Source organism: Polypterus senegalus, chromosome 10 (assembly GCF_016835505.1).
Source record: "Polypterus senegalus isolate Bchr_013 chromosome 10, ASM1683550v1, whole genome shotgun sequence".
Classification (NCBI taxonomy): domain Eukaryota; kingdom Metazoa; phylum Chordata; class Cladistia; order Polypteriformes; family Polypteridae; genus Polypterus; species Polypterus senegalus.
This window is the reverse complement of record NC_053163.1, coordinates 127,652,456-127,670,924: the sequence shown is the minus strand read 5'-3', so window position 1 is coordinate 127,670,924 and position 18,469 is coordinate 127,652,456. Positions and strand designations below refer to the sequence as shown.

General features: G+C 39.9%; 1 protein-coding gene across 1 annotated transcript in view; it reads right to left on the bottom strand.

Moving 5' to 3' along the window:
- Positions 1-897: 897 nt before the first annotated feature.
- ddx49 (DEAD (Asp-Glu-Ala-Asp) box polypeptide 49) overlaps positions 898-18,469 on the bottom strand; it is a 31,246-nt gene continuing 13,674 nt past the window's right edge. The window contains exons 5-13 of the mRNA XM_039766583.1: positions 14,768-14,955; positions 10,395-10,535; positions 9,650-9,725; positions 6,760-6,836; positions 4,724-4,821; positions 4,120-4,194; positions 3,004-3,092; positions 2,783-2,854; positions 898-1,980 (exon numbers count right to left, since the gene is read on the bottom strand). Coding sequence (XP_039622517.1) covers positions 1,804-1,980; positions 2,783-2,854; positions 3,004-3,092; positions 4,120-4,194; positions 4,724-4,821; positions 6,760-6,836; positions 9,650-9,725; positions 10,395-10,535; positions 14,768-14,955 — 993 coding nt within the window. The 3' untranslated portion in view covers positions 898-1,803. The remainder of the gene's footprint in view (positions 1,981-2,782; positions 2,855-3,003; positions 3,093-4,119; positions 4,195-4,723; positions 4,822-6,759; positions 6,837-9,649; positions 9,726-10,394; positions 10,536-14,767; positions 14,956-18,469) is intronic.

The window sequence follows — 18,469 nt, the reverse complement described above, 5'->3', positions numbered from 1 at the left end:
GCAGAACTACGCCAGGAGCTTCAAGGCAGAAGTGACATCACCGCATATCTAGAGCAGCAGTTTGGTAAAAAACACTCATGGTCACAAATCAAACTGACTGACACGCTAACCACACCAAACCTTAACTATCACCATTTATACTACAAGCAAACCCTAACCTTAACCTTAACTTACATCCTATAACTTCTGATGCAATAGACCTGCAGTGATGTATGCTGCTCTGGCTCTGCAGTTGGACGTTATCGGGTCAACACAGCTTGTGATACATAAAATAATGGCCTGGCCAATTAATCAAACCTCAGAGGTTCTGAAGACACAACCAACATTCCTGAAAAAAAGTCAACTCTCACTGAACTGAAACAAATTTGTAAAGTCCTGGAATTCCCATGAAAGACGACAGCAGGCGCCAACCCCAGCGCTGACCTCCTGCCCCACAGATAGCATGAGTGAAGGTTAAAACTATGACAGCTCCGGGAAAGAACCTGGCAGGCAGAGATGTGCAAGCCTTGTGGATTCTCCATTGATAACACTGAAAGAGGAAGGCACTGCCCAAAACACAGACACTCAACTCCATTTTACCAGAACGTTCAGTCGGCCATCAGGACGTCTACAGACTGAAAGGTCAAACAAGGAAGTTCTATCATCACTCTTGAGACTCTTGCGTCTGCTGAAAAGTAAACACGACACTCCACAGTTCGAGCCTCCTGTTATCGGTCACATATGTTAGTTACATTGAAAACACATAAATACTGGTACATAACCAGAATTGAAAAGGATGATGGGAAATCTTTGCCATTTGTTATAGAAGCAGCGTGTCAGGATGCCAGGGCGTCACAGGGTACACTGAAACAGAGTAACGTAGATCTGACAGAATGGAATGTAAGAATTTAGTTTTTTTATTAAATTATTTCGCTTTTTATCACAAATCTTAGTTCATAAATAAAACACAAAAATATTCATTTCATGATATAATGAAAATGAACAGATATATTCACTTTCATTATCAAGACCTTATAAGTCGGTCTTCCCAGTTGAGCCATAAGGTAGCTACGATCATCAAGTCATTCAGCGTTTCAGGTGTCTACCAGTTTCAGGTACAGATGCCCTTTTCCACTCAACCACTTAACAACCATCGTAAGTACTGGTGTGGATCTCGCGTCAGACCACTGGGCAGACCCCACTTTGTGAACTTTCTTTGAGACGTCTGCCCAAACTGTAATAACCGTGGCCATCATCACAGGAAGTGGAACAAAAATGGAAGGGTGGATTCACACCTACAGGCACTACAAAAAAAAGTGAAAATCTGCAAAATGTCCCAAGTGGGTAAAGCAATTGTTTGTTGAAGCACTGAAAACAATTTTGTGCACAATAAGTGAGGAAACGACTTGTAGTTGACTTGAGCGCTCAGGTTGTATACTGATGAAAATAAATGTAAAAGTACAGGCTGCTTAAGGTCGAGTCAGCGGTTCTCACAAAGCAGTGGGCCAACAGCCAACACAAGGCTTGGCGTAACAGTCCAGGGATGCTGGACCATGAGGAGTAGGGCCTCCAACAAGGCATGAGACACAGTGACAATCTGTCTGACTACACATCTGCACTCCCACTGAAAATACGAAAACCAAATGTTACTCTGCAATTACCCACAAACACCTTTCTAAGGCCTGAGTATTGTCGATTACACAAGGGGGCAAAAAGGCTTCTTAGAAGAATACTTCTCCATCCCCAAGAATCAGCTTCACAACTGAGAAGAGAAGGGTAAGACTGGACAACCTGAAGGATTCGGCCTGTGTATCACACTTCTGGTTACTGCTGTTTTGTGGCCGCTTGCCTCTCCTGCCTCCGTTTCTTCTTCTGGATTCGCCTCTGTACCTTGCTTGCCTCCTTCTGATCGAGACTCTGCTGGATCTTTTCCTTGAACTGTTTTTTCTTTTTCCTGATCTTTTCCAGTTCAGCTTTCCTCTTTTCCTCCAGCTCCGGGTCCTATGAGGTTTTAGACAAAATGCTATTAACAGTTCGAACACAGAATGCCAGTATGGGACAAGTGGGTAAAAGCAAGCTGTACCTCTCACCTCCAGCCATCACCAGGGCTGACAAAATGACTACATTTTACGATAGGTTTCCCTCCCACATCCCTCAAACAAGCAGGTTTAGGATGACTGAACAAATTACTCTGGTGGCCAGCTCAAGGTTTATGTCTGCTTCCTTAAACTGGAACAAAATGTTCATATAATGGGAGATGGACACAAGGGCTACAGTCTGCCCCAAGTCAGACGCTCAGAGATTTGAGTTCAATCTGCAGCTTGTGTGTCCAGTGACAGAATGGTGGACTGTTCAGAATTAGTTCTTGCCTGCGACTTTTTGCCCTGCATTTTATTCATGAAATGCATATATGGCAGAATTCTGCTGTGCTATCTCACTTCCAGAGACCCCATTCCAATCCCAGCCCTGCTTACTGTCCGTCTGCATGTTCTGCACTTCTCCAAAATGGATTCTCTGTGTGTACTGTATTTGCTTTCAGCATACTATAGGTATGCTGTTGGGTTAAACAGTTACTTTAAACTGGCTTGGCATGAGTGAATGGGTGTGTGCCTCCCATTAGAGCAGCATCCCATCTAAGGTTCAAGCCTTTGAGTCCAATGCTGGTAGGAGGGGCTCCAGATCCCCATGATCACGCTGCAGAATAAGCAGGCTAAGATAGAAGGATGGATGGAAAGTACTATTTTTTGTTTTGTTGTCTAAATGCAAATATACAATATGGTCGCTTCTCATTTTCAACGCTCACCTTTCCTTCTAAGATCATTTGCTTCCGCTTGTTGATTTCCTTCTTTTCATCAAAATCAGTCGATTCCAGTTTCTAAAAAGAAAAAAGTAAAGTCAGAGGGAGAGGGGAAAAAAAGGCATGACCCAAGTCGTACCTTCTCGCAAGATGTAAATACTAGGAATTTTATCTGAGAATAGAGGGGGCTTCTTAGCATAAATCAAGAATCTGGTTATAATACTTACAATTTCACATTCCCGCCTGGTTACATTCACCTGGGTCAGGATTTTTAAGACCTCTGCCTCTTTCACTGGAAATTCCTTAAGTTTCGAATCTATGTGAGGAAAAAGGAGATGGCAATTATTCATGGACAATAAAGTACAAAGAAAATGAGTCAAAATAAACAAACAAACAAACATAGGGTGTCAGTGTGTTCTGAGCCGGGGATGAGACCACACCTCACTGGTCTGTCAGTTACAACAGATGACCTCTGAAGTTATTCTGGGCTTCCAACTTGGAGTTAACAGAGGATTGGGATTATTTTGGCAGGAGTGATATCAACATCTTAAAATCTTATTACAGCTACAGTAATGTAGGCTGTAGGCTCTCCTAAGAATATGACACAATTAATCAATAGTAAACACATTTACCATAAGAGAGATAAAATAATACCTCTTAGTTTGAGAAACACATGTGCATGTGAAGAGTGGTCTGATGAAAATGGGGTGAATTTGGTACAACACCACCTACATTACTTTTTTCTCGCATATGCCAGGGTGCTGCACCCACGTCACCCTGATGGTAGATCTTCATCCACTCATGAGTCACAGATAAACAATTATGCTTCAGATACAATTCCATTAACATTTCCATTTCATTGTTATTACTTTCTGTATACTTTCCACAGATTACATGGCCTTCTCAGATGCTCAATGTGAATAACATTTACAATAATGATGACGATGGAGCACTCATTTCGATCTAATGTGGCTTAACAAATGCAATTACTTTTATTAAGTTTACATGAGGATGTACTTTTTCCTTCTGTGCTCTGACCATTTAAATAGGGAGGGATGCTTGGCTGCAGGTTGTTAATGGAGAGCAGGCGAGACGTTAATTGCCAGCACTCCGCCATTAACAGGCAAACAGACATCCAGCTGAGCAAACCAAGAAGAAACACGAAACAAGACTAGCTGCGCATTAGTTAAACTTGCCAATAGTACTTAGACTTGAGGATTGTCTCCTCTTTGTACTGTACTACATAGTCTGGTCTTGATCCACAGCTAGTACGGTGCTGTCTCAGGTACCTCTAAATCCATGCACTTTAATACAAAACAAAATGCAAACCACTCTATACATACTGATTTGATTTTCAATGGCAGTCACCAGGTGGATGTCATACTGTGTCACTAGAGTGATGGATATCCCATTGCGACCTAAAAAAAGCATCATCATTAATTAGAAGACAAAAGTAAATCTAATTGTAATGCAGTTCATATTTAGGCTAACAAAACGTAACATTCTCAAAACCACTCAATTCAATTCACGCTCGTCCTGCTTTGTGCTCACGCTAATTCAGTCCTACAGTAACTCACCATCATCAGGTGTAGTCAGAGTCAGTCCATTGGAGGGCCCGCTCAGGTACACACTTGCAGATGGCCAATTTAGAATAACCAATTATGGCATGTGAGTGAAAATCTGGGCTACTACTAGGAAAAAAGGGGGCCCAAGATGATCAAAGTATGAGGCAACAGCATCAACCACTATATGACCACGCTGTCCAATATTTAGAATACCAGTTGCTAAAATTACATACAACAGCAGTGTGGTGCACATTGAAAGGGTATGACACCCTTTATTAAAACTCACACAGTTCATCCCATTTTTTTAATATCACAATGAGTTCCACAAACTCCGTAACACAAATGCCACACACCATCCCATGCCCTTTTTTCTCACTGATACCTGCACGGGCTGTCCTTCCGACTCGATGGATATAAATTTTAGGTAGCCCAGGGGTGTTGTGATTGATGACCACTTGAACTGTAGGAATATCCAGACCCCTATTAAAATAAAAAATAACATATATACTGAATAGAATAAGCATTCCCACCTTTGGAAGTTTAATTTGGTCAAAGAAAAAGGAGTGAAAAAAAGACCTCTGCAATGTAAAGTCTAAATTAATTAGCAATATAAAATCCAAAATAATATAATTTGTATGCAGGTGGGGGGACCCCAAAAATTCACAGAATTGCTATTAAAAAAAAAAAAGCAGCAATTCCATTTTTGGATCAAAATACTCTCCCTGAGATGCAATATACTCCTCTGTGCTTCTCCCAATTCTAGAAACGTTTCCTGTACTCATCTATTGTTACCGTGTCTATAGCCTCCTGCGTTTTTTCCAATATTTCTAACATGGTCGCTAATCATCTTCCTCTTTAGTCTACATTTTAAATTTTGGGAACAAAAACAAAATCACAGGGAGTGAGTTCTGGTGAATATGCAGCTTGCAAAGAGCAACCTGCCACATTGCTTTTGGTCAAAAACACTTTGACGGACAATGCAATGTTGTCGTCTTGGTGTTCGATATGACCCGATGTTACTCAAAATTGGAGAATAAATGCCAGACATGCACACCTCGACCAACTCAGCACAATGCCACCTGGCAGATTAATCACACTGTAGGCATAGGATACCCAGACGACACAGCTGATACCTTCACCCTACTCCCATGCTATTGAACGACTCCAGGTATTCTTGGGTTCCTATTGTATATGTGTACATTCACTAGAACGTATGAAGCCATGTTGAAACTTTCATGCTTGCCAGCAAGAAACAGCAGTAGTTTTCTCACAGACAATATGTCGTACTGCCTACCAGTATGTACTACAAACAATCATGTTATCAGTTCTGTCTCCAACAATGACTCACTGGGTGATCCCCCGAGCCCAGTGCTCCAAATGTAGAAATATGGAAACCGTTGTGAGATTATGTATGTGCTCAGTTTGTAAGTCACTTTGGATAAAACTTCAGTTAGACGTATAACTTCTTAAGAAGGGTGCTAAGGTCCGGTCCTAACATCATACCCAGGATGATGAAAAATTCTCATTCTCTGTGAACACAAACTATTAGACCAAAGTGGCTGGGTGACTGCACGCTGACTAAATGCAAAACCCACCTAAGAAATACTGTGGTGGGCTGGCGCCCTGCCTGGGGTTTTATTTCCTGCCTTGCGCCCTGTGTTGGCTGGGATTAGTTCCAGCAGACCCCCCCAAACCCCCCCCGTGACCCTGTAGTTAGGATATAGCAGGTTGGAAAATGACTGACCTAAGGGAAAAAAAAGAAGCTGTTTTCTAAATAAAAATCCTGTGCATTTGACGGTTTCTGTTTTTGACAGTCCAGTGCACAATTCAATTTGCCCCGTGTCTCAAAAGCCACCTGTCTACTGTAGCTCATCTTCGGATTTAACTGTTTTGGTATCTCATGTATTCAAGGCACAAGATTAAGGTAGGCACATGGGTAAGCCCCTTCAACGTTTTTTTTTTGTATTATATTTTTGTCAACTTTTCTGAGGACACAAACAAGAATGAACTTTATTTATTTATTATATTATGCACACATGACAAACCTGACGTGACCACCTGCCTACTCCAGCAGGCTTGTACTTCAGATTAAGAGTGTTAATTTCTTTTTGTTAAATTTCTACTCATCATATTTGGTTTGTACAATATATGTTACATAGTATATATTAACATTTTCCGTATTAAGAGTTGCTCAGGTACAATGAGTTATTATGTTGATTTATTTTGCATTAGTACGTGTCCTTTGTGGCTTGCTGCTTATAATACATTTTTAAAATATAAAAATCCTATGATACTTGGTAATTTTACACCAACACTTTTATTAACATAAGATGCTGCTATTCCGTGGCTGTGCCATGTTTAGATGGACTGCTGCTTTCACTTCCTTTTTAATGTGTATTTGAGACAAGCATTTCCTACCTGGATGCCACATCAGTAGCAATCAGAATTTTGAATATGCTGGACTTGAACTTGGCGAGAGCAGCAAACCTTTCTTTCTATTGAAATATAAACACAGAAAAAGACAGAGAAATCATTGAGAAACAAGCACCATGAGGATGAACTAAGAAAATAAGAAAATATCTACATGAATTTGGAAATATGGTGACAAAATAAAACACTTGTAACATGATGTTAAAAGAACTACTGTATTTTCCTTCCCTCCCAACAACTGCTCACCCAGTTACCCAGTTACAACCCATCCATTCACTGAAAATCTACACAGTTCAGCTCAGGGTTATAAGGGTAAGAGACTCAGAAACACTGCGCACAAGACAGGGACTGGTCCTGTTTGGGGTTCTAGCCCATCACGTCACGCTCACTCACACGGGATTGATTTTGAGCGAGCAGTTAACATACATGTGTTTGGAACACAAGAGGAACGCTAGCATGAAAACCTGAACAGACACAGGGAGAATATGCAAACTCCACGCAAACAGTGACTGTCACTCAAAATCAGGACTCCAGAGGCAACTGCCCTAATGAACTGCACCACACGGTCCCGACCCTTATAATATTTATTTGAAAATTTGAATATGGCAAGGAATGAAATGTGTTTACCATTCATCTCACCATCTCTTTATTTCTCTTAGCTGTGTGTAGCACTAGTGCAAGTCAGGGTTCCTTCCTCCCAAATGAACAGCTTTTTGGATACGAAGCTTGACGTTTTACGAGGTGGATATCTAAACAAGTAAAATAATTCAGCATCTCTATATCGCCAGGATTTATTCCTCGTGTCTTTTTAGTATTCTACATGTTGTTTTCCTCTTCATTTTTGATTAGTCTGTAAAGCTCTGAAGGCAACCTGATGTGCACTGCTGTTATCACTACTTAAATAAAGATGGAATGAAGTAATCAAACAAATCAACTGAAAATTATTGCGTAACCTCTGTAACATAATTGACAAAGTTCTGAAAAGTAATCAGAAAAATCATCATAGACGAAGTAAAACCACTCAAGCACATATCCTCATTAGGCACTAATGATTTGTTTAAAAAAACAAAACAAAACAAAGGATTAGTAGCGTGTCTGCACTTAACGTATACACTCACGATACGGAGGCAACGCAAAGAACAAAGGAAGGGCAGCTAAATGGACAACAAACAAAGCTCAACCAGCAAACTAGAAGAAACATCTAATTAGTTAGCTAAGACGTAAAATGACACGAGAGAGTCATGACTCTAACAGAGGAAAATCCAAATTTTTGGAGAAGGAAATGTATAGTGCAAGATGGTGAACAAAGTCAGAGTAAAACTGCCCTCACTAAAGGTATAATGAAGTGACAACGTACTGAAATGAAATAAGTGCAAGCTGAGCCAGCACGGTCACTACAGTATGGCTTAAAAGCGTGCACTACTTCAGCACTGTCTAAAAGTATTATAGGCACCCATGAAGTTCGATTAACATTCAATGCATTACTGTGGTCTGTGGACTTCTTAAGCTTTGCACTCCTACAACCTGCTTAGGATACATCTGCATTCTTGCTTTGGTTTTCATTATTGTGCACTATCAGCCAGTGAGAAATCATTTCTTGTGCTCGGCCAGGAGTAACAACAGTATTGTTATTTATTCCCAAGAATTTTACAGCTGGGGTTGGGGAGGTTTGAAGCTCCTAGTTAAACACAGACAGGTGTATTGCACAAAACCAGTATTATCTTTAAGTTACTAAAAGTGTTATTAAACCGTGACATTTGAAGATCCACATCCACTGGACCCTAGTTACACTGAAGAACCACAGCTGCTCACTAATTCAATGCTGGGACTTGTGAAGTGTGCCTCTCCACAACCTTGCAAACTTTTGCATGCTCTGATAACATCTGTAGAAAGCAACAGCTGGAGTGCTGACAGCACCTCAGCTGAATGCTGCGTTCATCTCAGACAGCATGGATCTCCTGACAGGGCCTGATTGTAGATTTGCAAGATGTAAATGTTTTTTGCCCCTGATATGATTTGTTGTTGTGGTTATCTTGTTACCATTGTGGCTTTGAGGCTGTACTGTAAGCAGAACATTTCCACAGTGCATCTTCCAGAACTGAGCCTGGTCCACCTGTGGAGCTAACATTCCCTGTTGGACACAAGTGTATAAATGTTTTTTTTTTTTTTAATTTCTTTGTAAAGTACAGTCAGACACTGCACTACTTTGGACAGGCCTCCCTGCTCTGAACAGAACTAGCAGGAATGCATTTTAAGCCTAAAGAAGGGAGGAGCTGGACTTGGCCTGCCACACTTGATCTACACCAATGGATCAATATTAATATAGGAAAGCAAGTGCCTATTAGACGTGAACAAAACCACTCCACAGAAATTTAACCACAAAGGCCCCGTAGCAAATCACACACAGTCAACCTGAAGAATGTAAGCATCTATGACAGTGACTTTTGGAGGGTCTTGTTTGATACACAGACAGGAAGAATATTCTCTGCTTGCCATGGGCTTTCCTAAGTTAATGATGTTTGGAAGTATAAACCATTCTTAGTAAATTAGCTTTCTCAGGTGTTATATCCTATAGTAAGCTCTCTTGGGAGTTGGGCGTCAAAAGGGGTATCACAGAGAAGTATCAAATCACAAAAAAGACAAGGGTGAGCGTCCCAACTTCCTATTAGGTGATCGCACAGTGAGCCCTGCTCCTCCTGAAAACTGTTAATAAGGTAACACATCTGATATTTGTCAGGGCCCTAAACAGCTGCTAATAAGATATGCCAACTTTGCTGGGACTTAGACAAACCGATATACAACCTTTGTCAAAACTTAACACTCTGCTCTTTCAGGTTAAAGCAGACTCGCTCGCAGACTCATCATCCAAGTTGCTCACCTGTTTCATCATGGAGTGTAATGCAACGGATGGAAAATTGAACTCCCTCAACAGCATGTTCAGGATCTGACAGCTCCTGCAACAGAGAAAAATTGTCATAAACCTTTTTGCATTTCAGGAAGAATGTGTCTACTGTTAAAGAGAAATGTGGGACACACTGTCCATTAATAAACCGAAAAAAGCAAAAACAGTGAAAAGACATTCTATGTAGGGAGTTTTAAAGACCATCATAGCAGAGAAACTACTTCTTGCAGTATAAATGCCTACAAAGTGTAGTAAGTAACACTGGGATTAGCAAAAGAAAGATCGTAGTATGAGAAAATGAATGTAGCAATTCTTGCTGTTCACACAATCAAATGAAAAACGCAGAGTGTACAAGAGAAAAACACTTCAATTGATGACATCAGGCAGCAAGAGTCTTCATGGGATTAATAAAGTATCTATCTATCTATGGTTGAAATAATGAAACACACTTTAGTGCTAATAAAGATTCCATTAACATGTATAATATATAGAAGACCAGAATGGAATAAAACAACACAATATGATGTTAGGTATAAAGAGTTGGGTGTAGTTTTGTTTTTTCAACATCAAATGCATTTCTATTCGCTAAGCATGGTGCTGGAGACTTGGCAATGTGTTGTATTTTGAAAAGCACATGCAAGTGAGAATTTCATTGTACTCTGTACACATGACAATAATGACCATATAACTTATTAAAAAAAAAAAAAAACAAACAACTCACTTGCAAGTGTGGGTAAAGATAATAATAGACCAGTCCTCATGTTCATCCTGGAATGTCTGAATCAAGTGGACGAGGTAAGCATCTTTGACCTTCTCAGGCACCAGTATGTACCTCTGGTCCAGCTCTTCCACTGTACGCACCCTGCAAGAAAATATAAAATACACGTGGATAAGGTGGTGATCCAAAGGTTTTGGGCCTTACCTATTAAGGAAGAGCATCTGTAAAACTGTTGTTTTTCAGCCTAATCCCCATTATCACTAACACACACGATCACAAAGGGTTTTGTGTTGATTGTGCAGCAGCTAAAGTGGCATCTGTATTGTTGGTATAGCATGTACCGCAGATGTATCCTTTCAGATAGGAGAAGAAGTGGTAGTCACAGGCAGGCAGACCAGGGCAGCAGGACAGGTGAGGCAAATCTTTAAAATCACAGTTTTACAGTATGGCCAATGCAATCCATGCAGTGCCACGAGGAAGGATGACAAACATTTCCTTTCTGCTTTTTCCTGATTACAGCGGGTACAGAAAAAAAAAAATCACCCACTTCAAAATATTCACATTTTATTGCTTTGCACTCTAAAATGAAGACACACACAAAAAAGTATTTTTACCGCTATATTTACTTAATACAACTTATAACAGCCAAGTGAAAGATATAATAGCAAAAGTTAAAAAAAAAATACAAAATAAAAAAGCACTTACTGAGATCGTGAAAGGATCACCCCTCTATGACAGTGCTTTGTGAAACCACCTTTTGCTTTGATTACAGCCATGAGTCTACTGGGATACTTCTCTTCAACTTTGCACATCTAGATTGTGTAATACTTGCCCATTCTTCTTCAGAGAACTGCTCAAGCTCAGTCAAACTGTATGGTGAACGTTGGTGAACTGCATTCTTCAAGACATTCCATAGATTTTCAATAAGGTTTGAGTCTGGGTCACACATGGACATTCACCTTTTTCTCCTTCAGCCACTGTGTAATCACCTTTGTTGTGTGCTTTGGGTCATTGTCACATTGGAAGGTGAGCTTTCTTCCACTGACCACTTTCTGGCAGAGGGCAGCAGGTTTTCTTCAAGAACTGATGGTATTTTGCCCCATCCATTTTCCCTTCTATCTTGATAAGTGCCCCAGTCCCTGACTGCAGAGGAACACTCCAACAGGATGCTACCACCTCCATGCTACCACCTCCATGCTTTACTGTACAGTAGGTATGGTGTTCTTAGGATGGTAAGCTGTATTGGCTTTCCACCGGGGTAGTGTTTGGCATTGAGGCTAAATGGTTCAATTTTTTTCTCATCTGACCATAACACCATTTTCCACTTGGTCTTAGAATCTTCAAGGTGTATTTTGGCAAAGTTCAGTCGAGACTTAATGGGGGCTTTATTGAGGATGTGCTTTTTTTCTTGCAACCCACCTGAACAGGCCGCATTTGTGATATTGTTGTCACATGCAAACAATGACCACTCTTTGCCAAAAAAAATCCTGTAACTACTTCCAAGTTGCCATGGGCATCTTAGTAGCCCTCTGACCAGTTTCTTCATTGCTCTTCCATCCAGTTTGGGGGGACGGCCTTATCTTGGGAGGGTCCTAGTAGTACCAAAACTTTCCACTTCTTGATTATGGACTTCACTGTGCTTCTAGGAATTGATAATGCCTTTGAATTTTTTTTGTATCTTTTGACAGTGCCTTGCCAACCATAGTTGATTGTTTGCTTTCAGTTGCACTGCCAAGCACTGGAATGCTCCAGGAATTGCTGTTTTTATGCTGAACTAATTAAAATGATTACAACTGATGACTGGTAAAATCTAATTAGCTTGGTGTGCAATGGAGACCTGAATGAATTTACAAGGAGGATGATCCTTGAACCACCTCAGTGATTGTTTGACCATTTTGTTTCTGAACTGTTGCTATTATCTCTTTCACTTGGCTATTTTAAGTTGCATTGAGTAAATACAGCTAGAAAAATATTTTTTTCTGTCTCTCTTAATTCCAGACTGCAAAGCAACAAAAACATGAATATTTTGAAGAGGGTTAATTCTTTTCTATACCAACTGTAATTGCTACAACTGCTAAAGCAAATCAGTATAACATTGACCAGTTATATGGGCCTTTTGAGGCATATAATCAATAAGGACTACACCACCAACATCATAAACAATTGTGACAAAATTCTGCTGGCACTGTCTTGGATCTTCAAATTCGCTGGCATTACTTTAATTGCTGATTGGACTATGGGGTCATCATGATACAGTATATCCAAGTTTCACCCACAGATATAAAACACTTATTAAAATTTCTCCCAATCCAAATGTATTATTTTGAGGCTTTCCTTTTGACAAAAATTTGGTGAGGCATCATTTCAGAAGTCAACATTCTGAGAACTTAATACACATAGACCTTTGCTTATGCAGCTGTTCACAAACAATGGACTCAACTAACTAATAACAAACACCTGAATTGTCCGCTATCCTTAGCACCATCACTCTTCAAATTCTCCATTACAATTCACTCCATGATCAGAAACATTTTCTGCTCTAATCTAATTCAATGGCCAACAACAACAACATGGGTCATCTTGGAGAGACATCTTGTTTTGATGAGATTCTGCAGCACACTTCTTGACTATGACATGTAGGGGACTATGCAAGAATAGATCTCTAAAGACATAATGTTGTCTAGAGTGACAGAACAATATTTAATTTTGGGGTTTTCACTGTAATTTGGCATGTTGGATCTGTTCCGAAACAAGAAACACAAATGCTGTGTATTACAAATGCTAGGACACAAAGGCACTTACAAACTCAGCACTGACCTGATAGCTCAAGTTTAAACTATCTTGATCACCCCACATATATACTTAAGATAACAAAATGTGAGGTAGAAGGCACAAATCTCTCCAAGTACCAGAAGGCAGTAATTTCTGCTTAATATGCAGTATCACATTTTGGAAAAGGGATGAAAACGATGCTGGTAATTTTGCCTAAGAACCTAACCTTCACCTAACACAAGTTCACATTTTAACAGATATGAAAATGCTCTACAAGGAAGGCGAAAGTTCCAAAAGGACAGTAGGAAACATTCAACCTTCAGGCAATAGATAATCCCCACACAATACTGGCTTACTCTGAACATATTTAAGACATTAGGGCGGCAGACAAAAAAAAAAGATAAGTCATATAGGGCAAACAAGTAGGAAATATCAGGTGTGGAAAATATCCAAGGGCAGCACAGTGGTGCAGTGGGTAGCGCTGCTGCCTCGCAGTTAGGAGACCCAGGTTCGCTTCCCGGGTCCTCCCTGTGTGGAGTTTGCATGTTCTCCCCATGTCTGTGTGGGTTTCCTCCCACAGTTCAAAGACATGCAGGTTAGATGCATTGACGATTCTAAATTGTCCCTGGTGTGTGCTTGGTGAGTGGGTGGGCTGGCACCCTACCAGGGGTTTGTTTCCTACCTTGCGCCCTGTGTTGGCTGAGATTGGCTCTAGCAGACCCCCATGACCCTATAGTTAGGATATAGTGGGTTGGATAATGGATGGAAAATGTCCAAGTTGCACATTGCTCCAAAACAAAGCACTACATGATGTCATGGGCTTCCTTTAAATTGCAGGTGAAGTGACTCAAATCCGATTTTTGTCTTAATGTGACATAAATCTAATGTCTTCAGGGCTGCAAAGACACAGAAATCTGATATTTTTCAAGTCAGATTTAAGTCACTTTCATATGTGGTCCCAGACATGAAGGATAATGGCAAGATTGGAATTAATGTGTTTTTGACATGAAGGATAATGGCAAGATTGGAATTAATGTGTTTTTTTGCCTATACGCAAAGGCCATGTGCTGGTTTCATAAGCACAGCTAAACAGCTATGGAGGAGAGCTACAGCTTTGACAGTCACAGTCACATTACTGCTGGTTCCTTCCTTGTACCCACACATCTCAGCAGTGGCAGCAAAATCTGCGAAAACATCAAAAGCTAGCTGTCTGCCTTCTAAATCCGATCATGTACATCTGAAAAACTGTTTCCCGTCCTCCACAGCAAAATGTGGTGCATAAACTACCTACTAGTGTGTCCATTTTCTCAGTTCTAACACCATGAGTTGTCTCACAAATATGATGTCTTTTGTTGTTGGCGATGCAGACTGACTCATGCCCAATTGCATCAATGTAAGCGTATGTGCCGTTTCAGGTGACAGATGCATTCACATTACAGTTAGATACAGCAGGTAACTTGTACTGTGCATAGTTATAAATGTGAAACATTGAGAGGCAAATTCAAGCAGAGCAAAAAAAAAATCAAAATTGAGCAATTAGGCTTGTAATATGAATGAAGCGTATGTAACATCAACAGAACCCTTCCTATGTACTGTTGTCTTACTCTGACTGGGACTCCCAGAAGAACGGTTGATTCATAGCAATAGTTTTCAACTCTTGCAAAGTGTCCGTCAGGGTTGCACTGAACAGCAAAGTCTGTCTCTTGGCAGGGACAGCCCCTAGGATCACTTCCAGGTCCTTGGTGAAGTCGGTACACCCTTGTTCTAAAAGACGGTCTGCTTCATCCAAAACCTGTGAAAAGACAAATTGAGTACCTTCATTTGAAGTTCAGACTTCTGACTTATTGGCTACAATTGCAATTATCTATTGCTTTATAAACTTAATAAATGCTGTTCAATTCCACTTAGCAAAGTGTCTGTCACCAAATGAAATCATGTAATTCAGGAAAAAAAAAATCACTTTACCTTCAAAAATGTAAACACTGCATTCTCAAGCCCACCCAAGCCAATTTTTGGTCAAGGGAGTTGGAGGCTAGGTGCAAAGCAGAAACCAACCCAGGATGGAGTGCCAGCCAATCACAGTGTCCACCAACTCACACGGACATATATATTCACGGTTGCACAATGCGTTTTTAGGATGTGGGCATAAAAATTTTTACAATGTTAAAAATGATGAACAGCTGCAGGTTATAATTAAGTGATGCTAAATTTGTGTCTGTTAATTAACTCCTTGCTTAATTAGCGCTGCTTATCCACACATCTGTCTCATTTGTACTCAAAACAAAGACAAAAGAAACGGGATATAAAATGAGCTTTCTATGAATATACTTGTAAAATTTCAGTGACTTAGATTGCAGATCTATATTAAGTTTAAGTTTCATGCAAACCAATGGTCTGTAACTTTTTACACTAAATACTTTGTTTCTGATGAGACTCACAGGCAAAGATTTTGGGTGTTCCATTCTTTATAATGTTCTGTATACAGAGCACAATAGTAGCTAAGGAGTTCCTAAAGCACAGTAACGTGCCTATGGAGTCCTCAGATGTTATACTATTAGGTACAAGATACATCTAAATAAATAAAGAAATTTCTTAGCTATAAACCACTGTCATCATTCTCCTTAATACCCAACTATAGCTGATCTAATGGCATACGTGACTATGGAAAGTCAAAGCGGCCCCCTGTAAATGTAAATTGCCAGAACACATGCACTTCCGAACAAATCATCCACCTGAAATTAAGCATGTTCAGGCCCGGCCAGTACTTGGATGGGAGATCATCTAGGAAAGGGGTCCTCAATCACTGTCCTGGAGGGCCACAGTGGCTATGGGTTTTCATTCCTGCCAGTGTCCTAATTAGAACTCAGTCCTTGCTAATAATGAAAGTTGATATTTAACTCTATGCCGTGCTATTGCCTTTATTCATCAAAGACACATTTTAGTTACTTTGTAGATCAGAGGTCCTCAATTACAGTCCTGGAGGTCTGCTATGGCTGCAGGTTTTCAATGTAAACAATTTCTTAATTAGAATCCTTTTATTTACTACTAAAGCAATACATTTTTGGGGCTTAATTTTAGTTCTCTTGCCTGTTACCATTCAGAACCCTTAATTGTCTATTTTAGCAGCTGTATTTAAGTTTTAATTGTGGCCAGTTTTCTTAATCAGACATTAGTTAATAATGAGATGCAGATAACCAATAAACCAGCAGCTCTCCAGCTAACATGCTTACCATGAAGAATATGTGATAAAAATGTTTAGAAATAAATGAGAGGGGAATTGGAAGGACCATTAAGTTTAAATCTATTCTGGTCCACAAAACACATGGATACTGTTATCACAGAAAGAAACTCTACAGTGCAATTAAAATTATTCTTCGATGAATGCAAGCAGTAACAAGCTAAATAGTTCAATACCAACTTTTATTATTAGCATGGACTGCTTTCTAATTAGAAAACTAGTTGGAATAAAAACCTGTTGCCACTGCGGCCCTCCAGGATTGTGATTGAGGACCCCGATCTAGAAAAAGCTTGAGCTGCTGCTGAAAAAGGTATTGGTTAGGCCAGCAATGCTGATTACTCTGTTGTCTGAATTTGGAATCCAATGCTTAAGTGCAGTGATGGGGGCACTGAGCTGTAAATATGGTGCCAACCTTCAGATATGACATAAAACCCAAGGTTCTGACCCTCTGTGGTAATAATTATTCGTAAAGAGCAGGGTGTATTCCGATGTCCAAATGCCCTCAATGGCCTAGTCATTCTAGCCCACTCGAGTGTGCTAGCTCAAAAATGGCTGCTGTTACATCATCCTGGTGAATGCTACACATTAGTGGTGGCTGAAGTAGTGCCCCACTCACTATGTAAAGTGCTTTGAGTAGTGAGAAAAGCACTATATAAATGTATCTCTGACCCCATGCGTAACCCTGAGGAAATCAACTGATCTATTTTTGTTAAAAAATAAAAAAAATAAGAAAATACTGGAAATAGTACTATGCATCTATATTATAAATTGCTTGGGATACTGTACACTAAAGAAAGGCACTATAAAAAAAGACTGTTTTCTCCTAGTCATATAACGGGCCAGCACTTTAAATGTGGAAACATGAAAACCACTGCACTATGCAAGTCATTTTAAATAAAAGCACCAGTGAAATGGGAGTATTGTTTTATGCACTCATCTTGAAGAGGGAGCATTTTGAGATTTTGGAAAGGATTTAAACTTTATTTAATCACTGGAATAAGGCACATAATAAAATGCATCTTATTGATTCATTAGTTTTTTCAGCTTGCTTTTTAGCCACAGCAGAATCAAATGTAAGGTATGAACCGACTTAAACATATGTTAAGTTAATGATCGGCACACTTGAACTCATTCATACAGGACCTCATGACACTTTCCAATTAATATAAACTGTGCATGTTTGGAACATGTAATGGCATTAAAAGTAACAAAGAGAAAACATTCATGGGAGACAAAAAAAATTGCCAGCTGCACATAAAAAACAACAACAACACAGGAAGGAACCACGGACACAAAGATAGGACTTTATTGAACCCTGAGGGAAAATTCACTTACAAAAATAAAGTGTAAACTACACTGCCTGGCCCAAAAAACTCACCACCTTGATTTAAATAAGCAAATTGATAAGAGCCTTCCATTGGGTACATACTGCAGTGATTAATGGGTTTCAGCTGGCAAAAAGTTATTTAACCCTAACTGATGCAGTGAGTAGCTCCTCATTCCTTAAACAATCATGTCGAAAGACATAACCTGTGATAGTGGAAAAGACGTTATGCTATTTCAAAAGGGTCAAATTATTGGCCTGCATCAAGCATAGAAAACAACTAAGGAGATTGCTGACACTACTAAAATTGGGTTAACAACTGCCCAATGCATTATTAAAACCTGGAAGGATACTGGTGAACCATCATCTTTGAGGAAGAAATGTGGTCAGAAAAAAAAAAATTCAAAGATTATGATTGGGGACCACTTAAACATTGGGAGAAATCAGACTGTAAAACAAAAATCAACAACAGAAGTCACAGCTATGTTTAATAGTGCAATTAAGAGCATTTCCCCCCCCACACACACACACACACACACACAATGTGAAAGGAACTCAAGGTATTGGGACTAAACAGATGTGTAGCATTAAGAAAACCACTTATCAGTGACAGAGAGGTTGGGAGCTTGCACTGATATAGTGAGTTGCCGCACCCACCACACAATGAACAACCTTAGGATCTCAGATTAGGACCAGAGCGCAGCCATGCAATGGGTGACACCTCAGCAACACACTAGTTTGAAT